The sequence below is a fragment of the Sturnus vulgaris genome, chromosome 5, assembly GCF_052056855.1.
Source record: "Sturnus vulgaris isolate bStuVul1 chromosome 5, bStuVul1.hap1, whole genome shotgun sequence".
NCBI lineage: Eukaryota > Metazoa > Chordata > Aves > Passeriformes > Sturnidae > Sturnus > Sturnus vulgaris.
The window spans coordinates 70,764,079-70,787,228 of NC_142247.1; the positions used below are offsets into that span (position 1 = coordinate 70,764,079).

Here is a 23,150-nt window from a genome sequence, read left to right on the forward strand (position 1 = left end):
TCACCCCAGGGGATTTTTGTAACCCCCCTCTGGAGAGCAGGACCAGCCGGGCGGGGGGCATGGGCGGTGGTGTCTGGCATCATTTTGCAGCCCTGCAGCGGGGCTGATTTTCTCGAGAGGGGGAGAACTGAGTATCTATGCAATAGATATTCTGAATAATAGAAAGTACAGAGTATCTATGCGATCTGAAAAAATCCCGCAGTGTGGCTGTACGTGCAAACACCCCCGCACCAGCTCAGCCGCGCACACCGGCGTGCAGAGCGATTCCGCCGTCAATCCCCAGCACTCGCCAAAGAAAGGAAAAACCATCAAATAACCAGAAAGAAAAAAAAAAAATCCAAGAACCTGAGGAGCAAAAGAAGGAAAGTTGTGCGTGTCCCCGCGCGCCGGGAGGGCGGAGGGTGCCCACCAGTTGATTTTACATCCTGCCTTGTGCCTTCGCCGGCTTTTCTTGATATATTTGATTTATTTTCTGCAACAGGGAATAAACAGGTAATGCCGGAGCCCGGCGAAGCGGAGGGAACGGGCGGGCTGAGGGATGCGCCGCATTTTCTGCTTTCTCTCTTCTCCCCACCTCCCTCCCTGGAAGTTTCTTGGCGACACGAAATGAGAAGGAAAAGCGAAATAAAAGGTTGCGGGGAGCGGTGGGGAGGACAAACCGAGAGGCAGCGCTCCGGTGTTGAAGGGTCGGTATTTTATGTGATTTAACGCGCGGGCTGCCAACCCGGGATGCTGCGGAGCGCGGCCGGACCTCGGCATCACTTCCAGCGGTTCATCCCGTCCCTGCCCTCACCCGCGGATCCCAAATCCCCGGCGGAGGCGAAGCTCAAGGCGCGGAGGCACCGCGGGCGCGCAGCGCGGAGCAGCCGGGGCGGTGCGGGTTGGGATGCGCGCGGGGTGATTTATTACGCCTTTCTTTTTTAAATTATTTTTTAAAACCCCTTTTCTTGAAACTGCTGAAAAAAAAGGTCGCCGGAGGAGTTGGCCGCTAAATATTAAAAAAAAAAAAAAAAAAAAAAAAGGCAAGAAAGAAAGAAAAAAAAAAAAGCTCTAAAAAGAGCGGCAGGCATGCGCACTGCGCGGATGCCATATTGGAATGAGTCTGCCGCGGGTGCGGGCGCAGGCACGGCTGGGCTCCGCTCCGCGCAGCACCGCGGACGGGAAAAAAAGGGGAAAACACCCCAAAATAAACCAAACTCTCACAGGTAAGGCACCGCGCCCGGCAGCCACCCCTCCCAAGCCCTCCCGGCTGGTATTTCCCTTTATTTTATTTATCGGGTTTGGCAGCGCTTGGGTGGAGAGAGTCGCTTTCCCCCTTTCCAAGATGTATTTAAAAAAAATCTTTTTAATTTTTATTTTTATTATTTTTTTAAAGCGTGAGAGGTGGACGTGGGTATCTTCCCCCGCCCCGTTTTTCCAGAGGGTGAGCCGGCGGTGGAGTTGTTGGAAGTGTTGGGTGCCGGGGCTGAGCCCCCGGCCGGGACCGGCGCTCGGAGCGCGGCTGCCGCTCCCCGCGGGCCGGGGGCTCCGCGCTGCCCCTCGCAGCCATGCGGGGCTTTTTTCTCTTTTACCTCGACAGATCGCATTTTAGATGCTCTCATCTCCTTCCCCCTCCTCCCCGTTCCCCCCCCCCCCTTTTTCCCCCTTTTTTCCCTTTTCCCCCTCCTTTTTTTGCCCTTCTTTTTTTCCTTTCCTTTTTTCCTTCCTTTTTTTTTCACTATTATTCCCTTTCCCCATATTTCTTTTCCTCGTTTATTTAATTTTTCTTTTTTTTTTTTAAGTTATACCTATCGTTTTTCTGCTTTCCTGCCTGGTCGCTCGTGCGACCTCCTTTCAGATTTACCCGGCTGATGCACACATCTCTCGGAAAGAGTTATTTTGGGTGTGCGGGTGCGTTTCTTCTGAATCTGCGGGGGAAAAGGAAGGGGAGGGGGGGTGAAAAAAGCTGCTGCAGGAGGCGAGAGGGAAAAGGAAAAAAAAAAAAAAAGAAAAGAGAAGAAAGCAGTCAGCTGTGCCAAAATGTACAGCCCTGATCTAGACGTATTTTCCCGTAGCGCTCCCGAACTGCGGTAAATGAATATTTATAAAGCTTGTTCAACATGGCGGGTTAAGGTGTCTTCAAAAAAACCTGCAAATAAATATTTTGAGAGGAGAAAAAGAGGGAAGGCGAGGTGCCACGCGTTTGGTTGAACTCTCTTTTGTTGCTCGGAGAGGTGCGCTGTGAATTCAGTGCGGAGGGATGAGGATGGGATCCCAGTTCGGGAAAAGTACCGGAGCATTTCTGTGTGCTGGGAAGGGACGTCTGGAGTTGGAACCGCGGCCGATTTGCCTTTGAATGCCAAAAATCGCAGGCGTGCCATGAGAAAAAAAAAATACTAAAATGCGCCGGGAGACAGAGCGCTGATTTTTTTGCATTAGCAGTAGACGTGCCGTGGGATGAGATGTCCTGTTGGAGCTGTCAAACCTTCCTGGGCACAGTCAGCTGGGGATGTCTGGGGTGGTTTTGGTTTTGTTGGTTCTTTTTTTTTTTTTGGCTTTTTGCATGTTTTTGTTTAGCAAAAACACTCTGGGATCGCTCCACGCGGAAATTCGGGCGGCAGAGAACTGAGCTGGGCAGTGCGAGCTGCGTCTCTTCTGCAGAGACACCCCAAAATCCCCAGGGTGATGGAGGCAAATCGCTGCTTTTGTAAAGCAAGAGAAGGAGTTCGCAGAGAGTTCTCGGGGAGTTGTTTGTGCCCTTTCCCGGCTGCCTTTCCCAAATGTATTTTCCAGGGGAGTGGAGGAGTGAGGCTGCCTCCGAGGCAGGGAAAACTTGCCCGAGACCGTGCAGGGAGCAGCTCGGTGCTGCTGTGCTGGGCTTGTTCCACCGTGGTTGTGAGATGTTAACTTTGGAGCATCAGTGTTTTGGAGTGTGGGAGACGATGGGATGCTCCAGCATTCACAGGCTGCCGGTGCTTGGGTGTGGATGGAGGAGGCACGGAGAATCCAGGAGTGATGAAGAGCTGATGTGCTGCTCATTTATTTCCCTGTGCCTCTTGGACGTGCTCCCCAGAACCTCGCTGTGGTTTTATTTAGCAGGGCTGGTTGGTGATGCTGTTTGCACACCTTGTCGTGCAGGGCGAGGTTTCCCATTCCAAAAGGGCTCTGATCCATCAACTCACCCATTTCCCCCCTCCTTTCTCCTGCCCTGCCAGGACCAAGCTGGCTCAGGCATCCAGCAAAGTCCCATCACAGGGTATAGTGGTGGGGAGGGGGGCAGAGGAAAAGATCGGGGTGAAATTGTGATTTCTTATCAAAATAGCAGAAAATGGCATTGATTATAAGCAGAGAGGCTTGGAAGGCTGTTACCAAACTGGTGGGATTGGAGTGGCAAAATCCAAGAGCTGCAGAGGGGTTTTCTTTGGGGTGGGAAGGGATGGAGCCATTGCAGAAGGGGAAGGTATCTTCCCTCTCTGTCCCCCATACATCTCCCCATGCCCATCTTTGTTGTCCCTTGGACAGGACAGCTTCTAAAATCAGTTTGTGGCTCTGGAGAAGAAAGTGTTGTAGCAGAGTGGTGACCTCGTGTCTGAGCAGAGAAGCAGCTTCACCTGGTTGTGTGATGGGGATGTGGAGATGGAAGGGATTTGGAAAGGTCTCTGGAGATCCCTCTGAACGTGGGGCAAACCTGCTCCAAGGAGTTCCTTCCTGCAGTACCAGAGAAAGAGGCTGGCCAGGATTTAGTGCAATTTGTTTTCCTTCTCTAGAAACCTTTAGATGAAAACAAATTTGATTTTCTTTGCAGCTGGCAAAGTAAGAGCAGGTGAGGCAGGTTCTTTCTCCAGGGTTGGGACTGTTGCCTGGGTGAGCAGGGATGCAAGTAGCTTTTCTTCTCCTATTTTTTTTTTCCCCCCTCTTTCCAACAGATTATTTATAAAAGGGAAGAAAATATCCTCACAAGTCTTAATAACTTCAGTGCTTGTAAAGGATTAGGTCCTAATAACTCCTGTGATAAGATGGAGGCTGGGTGTAATCTGTTACTAAGTGAAAATCTAAAAGCCATTTAAATGAATGCAGCAAAGAGCTATTGAGAGACTGGTACCTTGTACACAGCAAGGAAGGAAATACCTTTTTAGTGATTTTTAAGGGGTGCACAGGATAGTGGGACAGTAAATACATTGTAAGCAGGACAGTGTAATTTCAGTTCTATATTGAGAAAACGTTTGGAAATATTCAACAGATGTTGCATGTGGCAGAGGTGGAGAGTGTGTTTTGCACAGATGTAAGAACATCTGTAGAAGACAGTATACAGTTATATAGCTGTAATTATGAGTGATAATTGACTGGCTGGACAGACAGTTGATGTTTTAATGAAGCATTTATTAAAACTTTATGGAAGTGTTACTAGAAATAGGGTAAACACCACAACTGCCAACAATTTAGGCAGGGGATGCTTTTCCCCCACTCCTGGCTTGTGCTGTTCTGAGCTGGTGTGTTTTGGGTCACTGTTTCTGGCCTTTTAGAGCCATGGGGTGCTGCTCTGAGATGGGTGAGGGAATGTGATATTAACCTTGCTGAAGGAGAGGACATTGTGGAGAAGGTTCCACCTTGTTTCTCCAGCAGATATTGGGGAGAAATTCTTCCCTGTGAGGATGGGTGCCCAGAAAAGCTGTGGCTGCTCCTGGATCCCTGGAAGTGTCCAAGGCCAGGTTGGATGAGGCTCTGAGCCACCTGGAATAGTGGAAGGTGTCCCTGCCCATGGCAGAGGCTTGGAATGAAATGATCTTTAAGGTCCCTTCCAGCCCAAAACATTCTGTGTTTCTGTGAGTCTTCAAGGGCATTTCACTGGTTGAATTCATGTTGGTGTGGGGTAAGCAGAGGCATGGAGAGCATCTGAGGAGGTTTACAATGATGGTTGAAGGAGGTGGCTTGTCCCTGACTGTGTCCAGGTGATAAAGGAGTTGAGAAAAACTTCAGAACTTGTGACAGATAGCCAAAACTTGAAGCAGAGGAGCCAGAGGTGTGTTCATGAAGGTTCACAGAAAAAAATCAATGTGATGATCACGGTGTCCATGTTTTAGATGACCTGAAGGTGTCAGAAGTATTTTATTGCTATGAATATTGATGCAGAGTCTATCAGCTGCTGCAGCAGGGTCCTCAGTGCTGAAAATGAAATGCTGTTGATAATAGTGATGCCACCTGCAAGTATGAGTTTATTCTGTCTTTGTAACATCTGGTCCCTAGGAGCAGGGTTTTTTTTTTCCTAGGATTAGAGTAACTGATGGTACCTTGTCAATATTTAAAACCCATTATTTGAAACTGTTGAACTTTGTGTGACAAACCCTGATGAAACCTGTCAAATCCATCTTTTTTTTTTTTTTTTTGCCAAAAGATTTCTCTTTCCTTTATTTTCTGTGTCTTGGGGTATGACTCCTACAGTGGTTAAAAATGTTTGAGTTGCAAAATAAGGAAATACAGAAATAAGAGCAAAGACTTCTCCACTGACATTTAAAAAATTCCTAAAAAAGTTTATTTTGAGATTGGCCTTTTGTAAGACCTCAACAAAGCATTCTTGTGAAGGCTGATTTGGAAAATGTGTTCACAGATACTCCCATTTTTATGAATCAGAAGTGTTGATCTAGAATAAAATAGTAATAAAAAGAAAGAAAGAAAGAAAAAAAGCCCAAAACCAAGAAGTTCTTGACAGCTGACCCAGAGATCAGTTCTGAGTAGGTGTGAGGCTTAAAAAAAGTACGTGCAGAATCCTTGCTATTTTTACTCCCAATTCCTGCTTTCATGACTGATACTCTGAGCATCACTGGGTGGCTTGTGCAAAGGAGCCGTCTTTTCCTGGGTAAAGTTCTGAGGCCCAATTTGAATATGAGTTAATTAGAAAGTCTTGCATTTATTTGCTTGGCAAGGAAGTGGAATTCCCTCCTAAAATCCAGGAGGTGACATTATGCCTGCCCCTGCAGTGTGGGAGATCAGACAGGACAACCACAGGCTGAGGATCCTTAAAGTCTAAAGGGTCATAAGTCCCTTGTGGAGACTTTTGGGTGGAAAGCCATAGCTCTCCTTCGTGCTTCAAAAATGCATTTTTAAAGAAAGTTCAGGAAAAAGCAAAAATTAACTGGTTCTTGGAAGGTGTTTTGAGAGTGGGAGCTCAGTGCAAGTGTAGGATCAGGCTCCAAGATGCTGTGTTGGGATGGTGGTGAGACATTAAACCTGGGTGTTTTGCAGCAGTTTTCAGGTTCACATGAAAGGGAATCTTATTTGTTTTACCTTGGAGAAATTGGGTGGAATTAGCCCTGTAAACGTGGCTTGCAGGACTCTATGAGTTGAAATGTCTTGTGCAGTTTGGTTCTGGATGGACCTTGGCAGGGCTCTGCTGGCTGCCCTCACATGTGCTTGGGGAAGGGAAAAGTCCTCCTGTTCCTGCTGCTGTGCTGAGAGGTGGCTGGAGATGGTTGTGAGGGCTGGATCTTCTTAAAATTTTTCTTTTTTTTGGCAGATCCTGCCAGTCAGTGAAGCCGCTTCTGGATGTAAAGCACTGACAGGGATGTAAGTGCATGTAGGACTAAGCCCAAGTGCTGATCAGCTGTGCTGCTTAAATGAGCCAAACAGTGCCAAGATATAAAATGTCATTTTTTTCCTAAAAAGTGTTGGAATCAGATGGCAGATGTTTCCTGGATTCTGGTTTGCATCTTGTATTTTTTTTTTAAGCGGCTCTGACTGCTGCATAGAAGACATAGAAGGCAGAACTGATTGCCCTGGACAATGGGAGTTTGGCTGACAAGGGACTTGTGAATTGGGCTCTAAATTAAGTCCGTGAAAACTGTGTTTTGTGTTTCCTGCTGAGTGACTTCTGTGGCTGGGTTGATTGGTCCCACTCAGGGGGTCTGACTGATTAATTTGGTCCATGTGGCTGGTGTTTTGAGGTGACAAACATCATATGATGGGTTGTTACTCGGTGATCTTTAAGGTCCTTTCCAGCCCACACCACTCTGTTCTGTGATTTTTGCCTGGTGAGATGAGGTGTCTCAGGATGATAAAGCAGCTCTGTGTCTCCACATCTCAAAGGCTTCCTGGTTTCAGCTGCTTCAAACAAAAAGCTGGGAGAAGACAAAGTGTTGCACATGATTGCTGCCGTGCTTCTTCCTTGCAGTTCTTTTTCCTGTTATAAAGGGCATCAAGGACATTGTCCCAATTTTCTTCATGGTCCTGGTTCAGCTGACAGCTTTAGAAGATGCCCAAATTTAAATATGCCATATTTCAGAGTAGTTGGTGTATGCTGGGTGCTTAGCATGGGTAGAAGTGCTTTACCAAAGTTGGGGCAAAATTATGGAAATTGCCTGTTGAGTCATGAAGAAGGTGGCAGACACCTGTTAGGTGACAGAACAGCTGGAAACAGGAGAGATTAATATGTGGTGACCTCCCTCTCCTTGGGACACATGCTTTGTGGGGTGCTGAAGGTGGGGATGTCCAGGGTTCACAGGGGCAGGAGGACAGATGGGGCAGCAATGCCTCCTTGTCCCTGCTTATGAAACATCAAACTCACTCGGAAGAAGGAAAATTGGATGAAAAAGTGCTTTAATTTTTGAGGTTTGGTTTAGTCCTTGGAGAAGTCTGTGGCAGGTTTTGGCTTGAAGTCTCTCTCTAGGTCCTTAGGTTTTATTTACACACAGGACAGCTAAGAGGGTGATGTGTGCTCAAGCCTGGGTGTCTGCCTGTCATCTCTCTCTTTTTATTTTAATATTGCAGGGCTTTTTGTTGCAAACAAGTTAAGAGTCTCTAATTAGGTTTATTTTACTTTCTGTTACCTTATCTTACTACCATTTATCTCTGTGTGTATCCCTGTATCACACTCTGAGGAGTGTGCCAGGTAGGGAGGAGGAGAAAATTGCTTTGTGGAGCAGGTTTGTCTCTGTTAGCATCAAAAGTGTGAAGCTTTTGGCATCAGTGCAAGAAGAGAGGAGAGCAAGGACCAGCTGAGTTACAGGAGCTGCCAGCACCTTGCACAGTCCCTTCTCCACCAAATTTGGTTCCTGTCCTTCTCTGACTTTGAGATAGACAATCCAGACCATCCCTGCTCTGGTGGTTCCCTGATTCTCTCTTTTTACACGTTTTCCCCTCCAGGCTTACTCATTCGTTTTCTGCTGCTGCACAAATGCTGGTTTTAAGATCAGGAAGATGAGCCCTGTTGGGTGGCTGGGGCAGGGGGGCTGGAAGGGGTTTTGGACTGACCATCCCTTACCAAGATCAGTTTCTGGACAGATTAGCATCCTAATTCCTCCAAAGACCAGAGCCCTTTTATCCTGCTTCTTCACCAAGTTCATTATAAGTGATTTCTTCTCCTGCCCAAATCATGTCCCCTCTCTGCAGTTTTAACCAAGCTGCCTTCTTCAATCCACCAAGAACATGGAAAACAGATTTTATTCTTTCCCCATTCAGCTGTTTTTTATGTATTTGAATATTGTGAACATTCCTGGTTCTCCAGAGTACATGGGATTTGTTTCTTCCACCCCAGAGTACAACACAGATCTGTTCAAAGCAGTAAATTTCCCTTATTAAAATCCTGTGGGGTCTTCAATATGAAAGAGAAATTGTCAGTTGATGTAAGTGAAAACATTTGGCGAGGGGAAGCTCTCAAATAAATAATAAAAAAACCCTCGTAGGAATTTGGAAGAAAAGGTTCTTAAAAGGTTTCCAACTGGTACTTTGTCTGAGAGGAGAGACAGGCCCTTTTTCTACGAGGTGAAGCTGTTACTTGATGTGTTCAATAGCCCTTTTGAATGAGCTTCCACTGCATTGTGCAGATGCTCAGGGATGTAAATATTGTGGCAGGCTGCCACCAGCACTACATCCTGCATTATTCCCACAGGGATGAGATCCCCTTCATCCTGCTCCACGAACAGGACCAGCACCACATGGCACCTGAGCATCTCCCTTCACCTCTGCAAAGTGTCCCTGCCCATGGCAGCAGGGTTGGGAACCAGATGATCTTTATGGCCTCTTCCATCTCAAATAATTCGTGACTGATTCAGCTTGTCTGCTGGGAAATTTGGATATTTAAAATATTAACAGGTGCTGTGCAAGGACAGGAACTCTGTGAGCGTTGTTCATCTCAACTGAATTTCAGGTGACTTGCACCACTTAAGTCAGTCATCCTTTGGATGTGATTTTTCTTGGCTTGGTTTAGGCTGGATATTTGGAAAGGTTGTTCCCAGAGGGTGGTTGGGCACTGGAACAGGCTCCCCAGGGAATTGTTCACAGCACTGAGCCTGACAGAGACCATGGAGTGTTTGGATAACACTCTGTGGTGGGATTGTTGGGGTTGTCTTGTGTAGGGCCAGGAGTTGGACTGGGATGGTTCTGGTGGGTTCTTTCCATCTCAGGACATTCTGTGGTTCTCTGACCCTGCTGCCACTCTCAAGTGTCACCATGCTGAGGGCTGGCACCATCTCCAGTCAATGCTTGTTGCTGGATTTTGGAGGGGCCAAAATCAATCCCAGATCACTGGGAAAGCAGTGGAATTTATTTCTGCACCATTCAGGACTCAGCATTACATTGGCACACCTGGTTCACTATTCAGGAGGGATGCAGGATCTTTTTTGTCTTCCTTGCATCAATCCAAGCATGCATTGGAGGAAGAAAGTAAGTTTTTCAGGAGTAGCTTTAAGGAAGAGCCCTGAGGGTGCTGGATTTGTGTGTGGGTGAGGGACATCTCCCAACAGAGAGTTACTCCAAAGGAAGAAGAGCCAGGATGGAGCTGACAGGAGATGAGAACTGTAAAATGGTGTGAGGAAGCCAATGCTGTGCTCGTACAAAGAGCCAATATTGATACAGATGACAAGGCAGCACGTTGGAGATAAAGGCAGGGCTGAGACTGACAGCCGTGGGAAGAAGGAAATAAAAGAGATTCTTTATTATATTGCCTGGCTTTTCCTGCCTGTGAGTTAAGAGCCTGGATCTGAATTAAATACCAAGGGAATGGGAGATGGGAGCTGCGTGGGGGGAAGAATTGGATCAGTCTGAACCACTACTGTGCAGAAACAATGAGCAAGGGATCTGAAACCAGGGAATTTCCCCCCTCCCTGCTCTTTCCAATGCATTTCACAGGATTTTCCTTTGTGCTCCTGCCTGGTGTAATGTCACCTTGAGCCTCTTTTGGTGCTGTTTCCCATCACCTTGTTCCCAGGCTGGCAGTGTGGCTTGTGGTCCTTGATTTGGTTTCCAGTGGATTTCACACTGGCAGAGGAATTGGAGTACAGTGGTGTGTGCTGCTTGTGTAATGTTGATGATTGCAGGCCAGCCAGTGTGCTACTGTTAACAGTATGGCTGGGGACTCTGTTTGAAGTGTTAATTAGCAGCAATTAATAAGAAGTGAAAAATTAATACTCTGTGTCAGCTTTCTTTGCTAGTTAGTTATATCAGCACTAAAGCTCAGAGCTATTTTGAAGCTGGTGGTTGCATAAGGGTTTGGTATTGTTGTCACATGGTGTTGGGAAAATACCGAAGTGCTCTCCTACCTTAACTGGTAAACTTGTTATTCCCAAAATAAGCCAAGTAATGGCCTCTAATAGATACAGTTTCCTTGGCATGTGGATGCTCTTGACATGACGTTTCAAAACCAGTAAGTTGTCTGTAGCTTAAGCAAAAATTACATTAAAATAGAGTTTAAAAACCCAAAAACGTTGATGATGTTGCTGAATGTGCCTCAGAGATTCTGTATTTTCCTCCTTTTACTTGAACTGGGCTCAAATCCAGTCCCAGATGAGGCCACTGAGGATGGGTCCCAGTTGTGTTGCAGATACCTCGGGCAGGTTCCTGCTGATTTGCCCAGCCACTTTCCATTTCTGATGGGAAATTCCATGATCGAGGGGTTTGAGTCCCTCTCATGGGTCTGGTGGCAGATTTGTGGCTTGGCTGTGTTAAAAAAAAAAAAAAAAAGGCAAATACTGTTGTTGTCTGGTTGGGCACCTTCAGCTTTTTATCAGCTCATAACTTAGTTTTATCAGCATCATAGAGGCATCACAAGATTTAACTACTATACCAAGAGGATTATGTTTCTTCTTGGTATTTATATTGTTACCCCTGAGCTCTCTTTAAGATGATGGATTTGTTGTGTTTAAATTGATCTCTGTGTTCCTCTCCATTCTTTGAATTTTTTTTTTTGGTAGACCCAGGTTGTCTTCCATCCTTGTCTAGTCCCTGGCAAAAAATAAAACAGCCACATCCACCCAAGGCTTAGTTTCAGCTGGCATCTCCCCTCCTCTGCCATTTAACAAGCCTGATGTAAAGTCCTGGTACTTAGCTAATTTATTATTAATGATATTTACGGAAGTGTCTCTATCAAAGGAGAAGTGGGGTTTTTTTTTTTACTTTCAGTAAACTGATTGCTTCTAGTTTCATGGTTAATTGAAACTTAATATACACTGGGGATGAGTGATGTGTATGTTCTGAGGTTAGCTGCACTCAGAATACTCGGAGTCTATAATACACTTAATTCATTAGCAAGTCTCATGTCAACAAAGAATAAAGATGAAGTGCTGTAGTGGCAGTGGGAAAAGGGTCATATCTGTGGAGTACTTAAAGTCTGCTGAGCACTGTGTGAAGAGAACAGCAACCATAATGCTCTGAATTGGGTTATGATCTTCTTTTCAAAAATACTTTTTTTCCTTTCATTAGCAGATTCCTTTGGGGTGGGGAACAAAAATTACTAACTTTACCTGAACAGCCTTCAGTGGGGGTTGAATCACCTGCCTTGGTAATTTGCTTCCACCAGTGATATTTTTTGTGAAACACCTGTGGTTTTTGCAGGTTTTAATTGCAGCTGTGGTTGCTCAAGCAGACAGTCCCACCATGGTCCAGCTAATGGATATCAGACACTTGACATGCTCCTCATCTCTTTCAGTTCTAATATAACTGCTCACACACGTCCATTTCTTCTTTTAAATTTCCATAGGAGTGGCCTTAAAACCTGGGAGTGAGAATTCCACAGCAGAACACTCTCCTCCTTTCTGTTTTATAACCATCATATCTAGTCTTCTAGAATATGCCTCCAGAGCAGTAAAAGTTGAAAAAATCCCATATATTTTTACAATCTTATTACATCCTGCTTTGCCTGGCCTCTGGCAGTAAACTTCTTTCCTACTTTTAGTCACACATTTTGCAGAGCATTTGGCATTGGTGCTGCCAGAGCTGTATCTCTGTCATGCAGGATTTGGAGGCTTCTCTAATAAGCAGGACCAGTCCTCCCCATCAGATATTCTGGACACACACCTTCCCTACTGCCTGTCTTTGCTTTAGCATATCTTGTGTGAATAGCTGGTTCCCTCTGTGCCCATAACCCCCAGCTCTTGGTTTCTCTTTTTCAGTCGTCTTTTGACACCTCGTAATTCATTGGCATCCCGGAGTTTTACTGAAAAGCTCACTTTGGAGTTCTTTTTAATCTACTCCTAAAGGTGTATCTTGAAATACAGTTCTCATTTAGTCTGATGTCTGACTCAGGATCTGGTCTGCCTGTGTGCCCTTCTTCACATAGTTTTATCATTTCTCTGTGTTTTTATTCCACTTCGAATTTACTGTGGTCACTCCTTCTAGAAGAATCTCCTTTGCTAACATAACCCAATTTAAAATGAGTTAGTATTTGCTACCCTGCATGTTAAAACTGGTACAGTTACCTTAGGTCAGTCCTCATTCAATAAACAGTTGGAGCCAGCACTATTTCATGAAGGTATCTGCATTTTGCATGCTCAGTTTTATTTTCTACTGTTACTCCAGTTTCTTTCTCATGAGTATTTTTGCTTCAGTATTTGCTCTGATCATTATCACAAATCTTCCCCTTTGGAAGTTTGAATATTTATGGAGTGAGATACATCTCACACAGTGTTAACCATCCAAAAGCTGGAAATCAAGTGCTGAAATGGCTGGAGATGTTTTTTTTAGCTTGGGTTGTGCTGCCTTGTGGGCTCATCCTTCTTTCTCTCTGTTGGTGGAATTGAGAGCTGGAGGAAAATTTGAGATGTGAAGCCTCTGGGTGCTGTTTATTACCTTATTATCTTCTCTGTTGTCATTATTTTTGCTGTTGCTGCTCTGATATTATTGCCACTAAGGTCCTTTGTTGTGGTTTTCAGCCAACCCCAGCTTCAACTTGGAGACAAGAGCAGGATGGAGAGGTCACCATCAGAGAGTCATGGAATGTTTAGGCTGGGAAAGATGCTGAAGATTTTTCATTCCAGCTGTATCAAGATGGGATGACATGAAAACCATCGGGAAAGGCTGAGGGAATGGGTTGGTGTAGGTAGAACAAATCACTCACTGCTTTTTTTTTTGTTTTCCTTGTAGGCTGTCCTCCTTGCTGCAGGATGAATTAGGAAGGCAAAGCCTTTTCCTCTGAGCCATGGAGACGAGGGCATCCTTCATTGCCAGCATGAGAGAGACCCAGCACCTCTCCCCAGAGAAGGATCCCAGCCCTGCCAATGGTGATGGGGAGCAGTTTGATTCAGGTGGGCTCCCCTTCACCCCCACTCCCCTTGTCACTGATACAGCTCCCCACAGGTAGAGCTGGGAGCCAGGGAGGCACTGGGAATGGTTGTAGAGCTCCAAGCCCTTTATTTGGGTCTTAGGGATTGGACTGTGTCCTGTGATTGATGGGAAATAGGAGCTTTTCTTCTTCTGGACCTCGTCTGCAGAATGTATGTTATTCAAAATTAAACAGCCATGGAAAACCTTTCCCAAGGCATCATCGTGTGTTCTCCCAGCTTCCCCACCATTTTTTATTCTGTTGAAGTTTTGTGGTTAAGAGAGAGAAACAAACATTCAGAAATTCACAGCATTTCTCCTTAGTTTTGACCTTCCCCCTCGTTTCCTTCACTGTTTTTTGGAGTGCTTCAGATGAGGGGGCTTCACAAACACTCAGGAGAGGAGAGCTGGTCACATGTTATCTTTGTGCTCACAACTGGCTGCTTTGTAATGCTCTGGGATGTGCTCCTGAAGGTGTGAGGATTTGCTGTGCTAGATTTGGGTGTTCTGTAGTAGGTGCAGAAAAGTAGATTCTACATTCTGGTTATTTTTGATGGAATCAGATGCTTTAACTTCCCATATCCAGCCTTAGCAGGAGGAGACTGTGTCATATGATGAAAAAGTACATTATGGCTAGATCTAACCTACTTTCTTTCTGAAGCCAAGTTTTTCCCTGCTTCTCCCTCAGTATGTCAGAAGTTTGGCCACTCAGCCTTCAGTTTCCTCACTTCTTGTAGCAGCTCAGTGATTTTCCTGTTTCCTTGGACACCAGATCCTTGGATTTCTAGAGTGGACATGTCTGGGCTGATCTAGTCACCACTGGATCTATTTTTATCTGTGGTACAGAGATAGGAGCCTCTAAGATGAGGTTCAGCTGGCCAGCCATAGACATTTTTTTGGGAATGAGAAGAACTGGCCTGCAGTGCCTAAATTTCAGTGGGGATAAGGATTTTGATGGCTCTCCCAAGGCTGTGCCAGAGGTTTGTGGGTGATTAGGCTGATTTGTATGTCTCCCTCTCCCTACACCTGTTGTGGGAGCATTTCAGTGCTCTATTCACTCAGAAAGTCATGTATATGTATCTAGGTGCTATAAATAAGATGTCTAAGCAATTTGCCCTGAATACTTTCTCCTCACAGCCTGGGAAAAAAAAAATAAAAATCTGTGTTTCTGGAGCCAAGGTTTGGGTCTTTTATCCCTTTTATTTTCCATAGCTGAACATCCCAGGGGGCTGTTAACAGGTGGAACAGTTGCATTTTTACAGTGTCAATGCATGAGCACTTTAAAGCCATTGAGAGGCTTGCAGATAATGACTTGTTGATTTTATTTGCCATCCCGGGCTTGTTTATACATCACCGTATTGTAAAGCAGCCAGCCTTGACTCTTTCATTAAGAAAGAGCTCTGGACCTAAGTGCCAATGGTTGGAAAGGGAGCTGGTATGTAAAACAGGTTTAATGACAGATTTATCACCTTTCAGGGTGTCCTGTGCTCCTCAGCAGTTGGGTTTTTCTGATGGATGAGGAGATTTGTGTGCAGCCCTGTTGCATGTGTGGGTGGTGTTGGGTCCTTTGGGCTGGTCTCATCCCTGTCACTCTGGGACTGCTCTGGATACCCCCCTGCCAGAATTCCAGCAGGAAACAAAGTCCATTAAAAAACCATTTTGAAAACATACAGTCCCTTCAGAATTCGTTGTGGTGAAATGAAGCAAAATAAACCACTGATGCTGTGATAAATGAGTACTCTGACATTATTTTTACAGACCTTGTAAAAGTAATTTCCTGATAAAGTCTGCAGATAAAACATGGTAGAGGAGCCAGGCTGGTGATGTGTCAGAGAGGAATGAGCTGACAGGGAGGGAAGGCTGCAGTGCTCACTCTGCCTCGCCTCTGGGCCTTGAAGCCTTTTTATTTGGGTTTAGAAAGGAGAGATCTGGGTGATGTTTTGTTAAACCGGTGCTGTTGTGAGTTTTGCTGGGCAGCATGTGAAAGAAGCTGCCAGTGACAGTCTCTGTGCTGGCCCATGGCAGAGTAGGTCAGGGTTAATAAGGCTGTGAAGGACTTGATGCATCCATAATTAGCATCTATTTATATTTGTTAAAAAGCTTTTTCCAAATTCTGGAGAAGACTCTGACCTTTCTGGAGACATTGCTCCTTGCAAGGGCTGGAGATGATGCACTGAACTGACTGAAAACTCCTGCTGCTCTGTGGAATGAATCTTTCCCATAGGATTCCTGCTGAGGAAGGCTGGAGAAAAGGAGACACTTGCTGAAGGAGACTTGTCTTGACTCATAGAAGAGATGAGAACAAAAACAGGAATAAAAACTGAGAGCACACAGAGAGCATCCCAGGCTGAGGGAAAGGGCTCATGCTCTGAGATGGAAGTGCCTGACCAGGAGAGGAGAGAGCCTGATGTGGAAGTCACAGAATCACAGAATTATTTAGGTTGGAAAAGACCTCTGGGAGCTTTGAGTGCAGCACTGCTAAGGCCACACACTAAGCTGTGTCCCCACCTGCCACACCTTTTAAATCCCTCCCAGGGATGGTGACTCCACCACTGCCCTGGGCAGCCTGTTCCAAATGTCCTGCCCACGTCCTGAGGTGGAGATGCCCTTGGAATTGTTGGAACAGCCCATCCCAACCCCACAGACACAGGTGGATGCAGGAGCAGGAAGAGATGAGGCAGAGGGGATGATGCACTTTAAGCTTTTCATGTCAGGTGCTTCTGACTTTTGGTGGGATGGGGATTGGTTGTGCTCAGAGTAAAAAGTTACTTAAGCAAAATTAAGCCTGGAATGGAAAATCATATCTGCACATCTACTGATGGACTAACATACTTGGTTTTAGAGTTCTGAAATCTCTGCACACAGCTCTTCTCTGTAACATTAACTCTGCAGGGTTGCAGGCATGAAGGCTGAAAAATGTCCCTGTTCATCTAAATTGCCTGCCTGCATGATACAGAATTTTTCCACCAAGCTCCTACCCTGTGGTTAAGTTGTGGCTTATCATTCAGTCAAGGTTGAACTAACCCCTCGTTCTGGGTTAGATATCTCAAGTAGAGCCAGCTTCTGTGCCTGAAGGTTTTTGCAGTGATTGCAAAAATCAGAACAAAGCCCATTCTTTACTCTGTGATGAATTTGTCTATTTTTGGATTGTAATCATGGAATTGGGTTATTTCTTGCTGAGTTGAAGAGTCATCTGGTAGCCTCTTTATCAGTGGAGTAAATGTTGATTTGCATCTCCATATTTAAGAAGATGACTCGAGTTTAGGGCAAGGAGTCAGACTTGATGCAGCAGCATGCAAATGTTTGACAGTGTTGACAGCTCAGCTTTGAACTCCCAGACAGATCTTTACCCTCCACCAGCTCTGTCTCAAAAATCCTCTTCTGATCCCCTTTTTTTTCCCCTCACCTACGTGGATCTGGTGCCACAGGCAGCAAATGAAAACTGTGTCTTCCCCTTTTAATAATGAGAGATTCCCCTTGCACAACATAATTTTCTCTGGTCCTGGAAACTGGAGACCTGTAGCAATAATTGCAATAAATTAACCCTGCCTTTTTCTTCATAAAACTGTCTGGGGAAGGTTCTTAATTCAGTTTGTCATGAGTCACTTTAATTACATCATGAACACACTGATGAATGTTTGGGCAGGTAAAGGGTCTTGCAGAGTTTGCCTGATAAATGCTTATTGCAAAGAGCTCATTGCTAGACTGTAAATATTTTTGCTCTGGGGATGAAACTGGGCTTGTGAGATTGCTTGGGAACAAAATGAAAACAATCAGATTTGGCTGATTTTCTGTAAGTGAAAAAAGATTTATTTTTAATTATTGCTCTCTGTTTTTCAGAGATGGTTTGGGGCCTTGGCTCTGCTTCAGTGTGGTTATAAAGGAAGAAAAGAAAGAGTGGTCGTGTCCAGCCCTTCCTGTGGGGAGGGATTGTGTGGGGCAGTGGTGTGGATGGGGGAGAAAGCATCCAGAGCCCCAAATCTGAAGGGGAGCAGGGAGTAGAAAGGCAGTAGGGGTCTAGTGAGGTGTGCTCAGAGATTTGGGAAAAGCAGCCTTGGGGGAAGAGGGAGGCATGAGGGGTTTAGCTGAGATTTATGGGTGCAGTGATGCTGAGGAGGGAGAGGGAGGGTGGCAGGAGTGAAAATGGATCTCACTCACCCCAAGGGTTGGGTTGTTTGGTCTACACAGCTCAGCCAACAGAATCATCTTCAGATTTATCACTGAGGCACTGTTGTAATAAACAGTGCTGGGGGAGCACTGTTAGGGCACAGGGACCTTGCACCTCAGTGACAGTGGGCAGGCAGCCACCTCCCTTGCAGCCTGGGAGCCATCAGATGCAAAATAAAAGAGCACAAGTGCCTGTTGCAGTGTGTGACAGTTTTGTGCCCCCACTGCCATGGAAGCAGAGTCGTGTCTGGTCTCAGTGTTGGCTGCTAAAGCCCCAGAGTCTGCTGAAAGCACAGTAAGAGCTGGTCAAAACACAGATCCTTAAAGCGAGCTTTCTGTTTTCCCTTCTGTTGATGTTTATACTGGTTGCTATTCTCACCCTGAACTCTTTGACACAACTTTTGCCTTCTTTGGCTGTGTTTTAGGCTGCTTTTCTTTCTCTCGTTTTTTAATTTTTTTTTTCTTTTAAACAGATGAGGGCTCCAGCATTGAGGACGCAGACTTCAACTGGGACGAGTTCCTGGAGGAAACAGGAGCCAGTGCTGCTCCCCACACCTCCTTCAAACATGTATGTGCTTCCTCTGAGCCTCCTGGGGGTTGTACATGTTCCCTCTTCAGGTTTTCAGGGGCTCCCTGGAGAGCTGTAGTGGAGTCTTAGCATTTTGGGGAGAAACTGTCCCTCCACACATGTGACAGCCTGAGTGGGAGCAGCCCTCTAGCCAGTGTTAGGTGACCTTGGTGTGTTTGCAGTCACACACTGGAGTTCTGTGTCTGTGCCACTCCCTTATCCTCTGCCTTTGCATCATATTTTCCATTTTTGAGGGCTTGTGTTGCTCTCCTTTTGCTTATGACACACTCATTTTTTTTCTCTTCACCCTCTACATTCATTGTTGTCCATGCCAGCCTGTAGAGGTAAATCTCATGAGAGTGTCTTATTTCTCCAAATCTCTTTTTGATTTACTGACTGGCAGAGTCACTCAGCACTGGAGTTCAGTGTGGCTCACAGGAAACCATCTCTCAGCCTCCTGCCTGGAGATGCTGTCTCAGAGGTGTGGGAAGCAGTGGCTTGGGCAGGTGGTGCTTTTCCTGGGTGAACATGGAGCATGCAGACAGCTGTGGCAGTGACAGGTCTGTGCTCTGCTCTCTGTTAGCACCAGCAGCATTTAGAGGCACCTCTGGAGATCACCTGGAGATCACCATCTTCATCTCCTGGTAATTTCCTGGCTTGTTTTGTAGGGCTAAAGGAGCTGCAGGGATGAAAAACCTCTCTTTTATCTATATCTGAAAAACCAGTACAGTCCTCCCTTCCCTATTTTGCTTTCATTTTAACAACAGTTAACCTAGAATATTGCAGGGTGAAGGATCATAATTCTCGATACTGGAGATTTGTAGGGAAATGCTTATTGTGGAGTTTATTCTTGATCCAGCAGTTGTTTGGAGAGAGTATCTTGTCCCTGATTTCTGCTCCAGGCTCAAAGTAGAAAGTTTTGTGCTTCATGAAGCCCTTAAGGATGTCTTCAGTTGTGTGGAGATGCCCAGCTCGTCCTGCTGACTGCAGTGTCTCACAGCACCTCAATCCTGGGAATGTCAGTGTGGGACAGATTGGTGCTGGGAACAGTCCTTGGAGACTGCTTCACAATCCAGAACTTGATCCTCAAAAATCTGTTCAAAAACCTGAAAGCTGTCAGAGAAGATTGTGTTATCTGTCTGTCTGATTCTACTCTTGATGTGATTTCCAGTCACAAATTCTTGGCTTCCAGAGTAGCCTGTTGGTGTTAAGGTGAGCTCAGGGAGAAAACCAACAAATGAATCACTCTGCAGGCATCAGGCTCGGGTGCTGTGAGCTGCATCTCCCAGTCTGTACTGGGAGGAGGCCAGGAGATCCAGTTTGTACTGGGCCATGGGCCAGTCTGTTCCCTGGGTTACTGATGAGGACTCCGAGCATCGCTGAGATCCTGTTTTAGCACTGAGTAAAGCAGTGCATGTCACAGACCACCTTCAGTGTTACTCCATCTCCAAAGGTCCCTCTCAAGTGTTCTGTGACTCTGGGCATTGGTTCTGCTGGAAATGCCCACACAAGGAAAGGCACATGGACTGAAAATGTTGAATGGGTTTGTCTGGGCAGCCCTGAGGGGAGAAGCTGGAGTTGGATGAGTGAGGGATTACTGCTGATGGGTCAGAGGAGTGTTTTCTCAGCAGCTTGGCATCCCCATGTCTGTGAAATCCTCAGTTGACCAAGAAGGCCGTGTTATATTTAACTTTGTAAGTAAAAGAGTCATTTTAAACTGCAGTTTCAATTGGAAATCAATCAGAGACAGGCTTACCTAGATTTTTAATCCCTCTGGATTCAGTAGCTGATAAAGTTCTAAGAAACCTGTAAGAACCTGTCCTTAAACATCTCCTAAGGAGTGACAGGTTACATTTTGGATGGTTTTTAATGAAGACAAGGCTGGCACCTGACCAGTGCACTGGCATCCACCTCTTCTTTATCAACACCAGCTAGAGGCATCCCACTGGTCCTTAGAACACAGGTAGTGCTACAGCAGGCCCTGGTGTTCATCAGCAGTGTCCCAGGAGAGATGCACTAACATCTCCAGGCAAGCTACTGGTGACCTGTCACTGCTGAGATACATGGAAGTGACATCTCCATCAGATGGTAGGACAGTGACCCAGACTTCTTTCAGTGACAGGTCATACCTTGTTTTCCAGGGTCTGGGAGAGGGAATTGGGTGAGGCTTGGGCTGCTAAGGATGGGTACAGTGGAAATTCTCTCCTTGGTCTGCCTGGTACAGCATTCAGCCCTTGATGCTTGTCAAGCCTCTAGAGGTGCTTCAGTGCTGTTATGTGACTAATTATTGGAGTTGGGCTTAACTCCTAGAGGTGCTTCATACCTGCCTTTCTGTGTCCTGTGATTTGCCTGGTGGAGCTGTGCAGTGGGAAATGAAACTTCATTTGAGTTGTGCTGACTGTGCCTGAGGCATTAGTGACACTTAGGGATTGAAGATGAGTGCCAGTCCACTCTTGGACACCTGAAGGTACCACTCTGCTCTTTGGAACCTGTGGGACTTGCATGATGGGATATGAGCCAGTGAAGTAGGAATGGAACTGCCCAGACAGGTGGAGAAGGAGGTGCTTGGATTAAGAAGCACAATCAGCTCATGTCCTATTCCAGGGCTGCTCTTTAAGGGCAGCATTTCCAGGGGATGGGAGAGGGTCTCCCTGCAAAGCACAAAAATGTGACGCCCACGCCTTTCTCATTTTGCAAGGTTGAAATCAGCCTTCAAAGCAGTTTCCAGCCAGGGATGAAATTAGAAGTGGCCAACAAGAGCAACCCAGACACGTACTGGGTGGCCACCATCATCACCACCTGTGGGCAGCTGCTGCTGCTGCGTTACTGCGGCTACGGCGACGACCGCAGGGCAGACTTCTGGTGTGATGTGATGACTGCAGACCTGCACCCCGTGGGCTGGTGCACGCAGAACAACAAGGTCCTGATGCCTCCAGATGGTGAGTTCTGCCTGGGTTGTTGGGGTCATGCTCTGGTGTTGGGCTGTGGGTTCATCTCCAGGTTTCTGCTTGGTCTGGGATGGGTATTCCAGGTCCTCAGCTGGTGGTGGGTGATGTGGGCAGGGTCCCCGCAGGATTCAGTTTGCCAGTCAACCTCCAGCAAAGGCGTTTTTTCCCTGGTTGGTAGCAGCAGAAGGCACTTCCATAGGGAGATGTCTTCTTACTGCTCAACTGTAATGCTGTGATTTTCACTTCGGGGAGAAAACTGTCTTGTTCTTGTAGAAAGAAGGGTGAAATTCAAGAGCGAGAACAAACTAAGATAATCAAAATGAGTTTGAGTGTAACCAAAATCAGAAGCTGACTTTGCACTCAAAAGTGTTTTGCCCTGAAAGTTTAAAAACTTCTGCCACCGGACTCTGGCAGCTTTTAATTCTAATGGTAGATGCATGTGATTAAAGGTAGCAGAATTTGGTCATTATTGGTTAGGGCATGTCCTGATTGGCAGCTCTTAGATGCACAAGAGCTGAATGCAAGTGGTGGAGGTTCCTGAGTGGCCCATGTGGAGGAGTTTGTTAATAATACAATTTGATCCCCAGCGTGTAAGAATATGAATATATATACACACATAGGCTATGTTCATCAGCAGAGCAGCTGTGGTGTACCCTTGCTGCTACATTGCTCCAAGCAGAGGCATATTGTCAGTGTTTCTCCTAAGTATTCCTGCCATATATATCCCATTTATTCTGGATCAAGGGAAGAAGAGATGAGTATTCAGCCTCCAGCTTGTGCATACATTTAAGGGAAGTCTCATTTAAGAGTTCTGCTGCTGAAGTAACTCTTTCCCTTTCTGCAATGTGTGGCCATGGAAAACAGTGCATGAAACAGTGCATGTGCCAGTTGTGTGCCATGTGGGAATTCTTGTGGAGTAAGTGTTCCCTGATTTCCCCCTGAAGTGAGCTGTAGACACAGTCTTTGAATCAAAGCTGACATTCCTGCCTTGCATATGCCCAACTGTGAGCTAAACTTATCTTTTTGTTCTGGTCTGTGTGTTTTGAATAAACACAAGATTGATTGCTTTAAAAAAAAAGAAGTCTTGAAGATAAATACAGCTGAGAAATCTCTTGGCTTAGTACCAGTAAATCAAGCTGATGTGAGAGGGGTGAGGTATTTTATTTTATTGGCCTCTTAAACTACATTTTATTATGGGGATTACAATCAGTGTTACCAGAAAGGTGTACAGTGCTGCAGACTAAATCTCAAATGTGGGGTCAGGGGGGTAAGAGAGCTTACTGAATGTCATAATAGAAAACAACAATTCCTTTACAACCTGAGGCAACTGCTTTCAATGGGTCTGATGGAATTTGCCCTTTGGGTCGTGGCCACTCTGTGTGAGTTACCTTGCTTGAGTGACTGCAACTGTGCAGTGTGTCCTGCATCCCTTCTTCTCTGGTGGGTGATGTAACTGTACACCAGGGTGTTGAATGTGGGCAGCTGCCCTGTTTGGGTTTTTATTTTCCCCCTCCCACTTCTATTTTCAGTGAATAAACTATATTGAATATATGTCACAGTATTATTTTCAAAAATAATAAATTAAATGCATGGGTTGTTGTTATTTCAAAAGAGATTTAAGCATTTCAGAGGTTGGCTCATATTTTGGGATGAGGCATCTGAAATGTCTGAGAGGATCTGAGCCTTCAGGACTTACAGAATCATAGGACCTATGCACTGGTAAAAGAGAAACTGATGTTCTTTATGAACTCTGGGGAGATTTTTTTAAACCTCTTTAGCATTGCACTTTATTTTGTTGTCAAACCTTTGGGAGAAAGAAAAACCAGCTCTAAATTGCATGGACCCAGTTCCGAAGGCATGAATTCTGCACATCTTGATTACAGTGATTGGCTAGAGCATGCATAGAGCATGGCCAGGTTGTCTGTCATTAGGCTGGGATTTTAATCAGGAGCTGAAGGCTTGGG

At 45.7% G+C, this 23,150-nt stretch overlaps 1 protein-coding gene across 2 annotated transcripts in view; it reads left to right on the forward strand.

Annotated features, from left to right (window-relative positions):
- The first annotated feature begins 355 nt into the window (after window positions 1-355).
- Window positions 356-23,150, forward strand: part of SFMBT2 (Scm like with four mbt domains 2) — a 104,149-nt gene continuing 81,354 nt past the window's right edge. The window contains exons 1-4 of one of the 2 annotated variants that reach the window (XM_088165960.1): window positions 356-492; window positions 13,327-13,487; window positions 18,144-18,238; window positions 20,937-21,177. In XM_088165960.1, the coding sequence (XP_088022086.1) occupies window positions 13,382-13,487; window positions 18,144-18,238; window positions 20,937-21,177 (442 nt within the window). In that variant the 5' untranslated portion in view covers window positions 356-492; window positions 13,327-13,381. Of the gene's footprint in view, window positions 493-689; window positions 1,206-13,326; window positions 13,488-18,143; window positions 18,239-20,936; window positions 21,178-23,150 lie in introns of those variants that run through there. The other variant, XM_014884756.2, reaches the window with a different exon arrangement.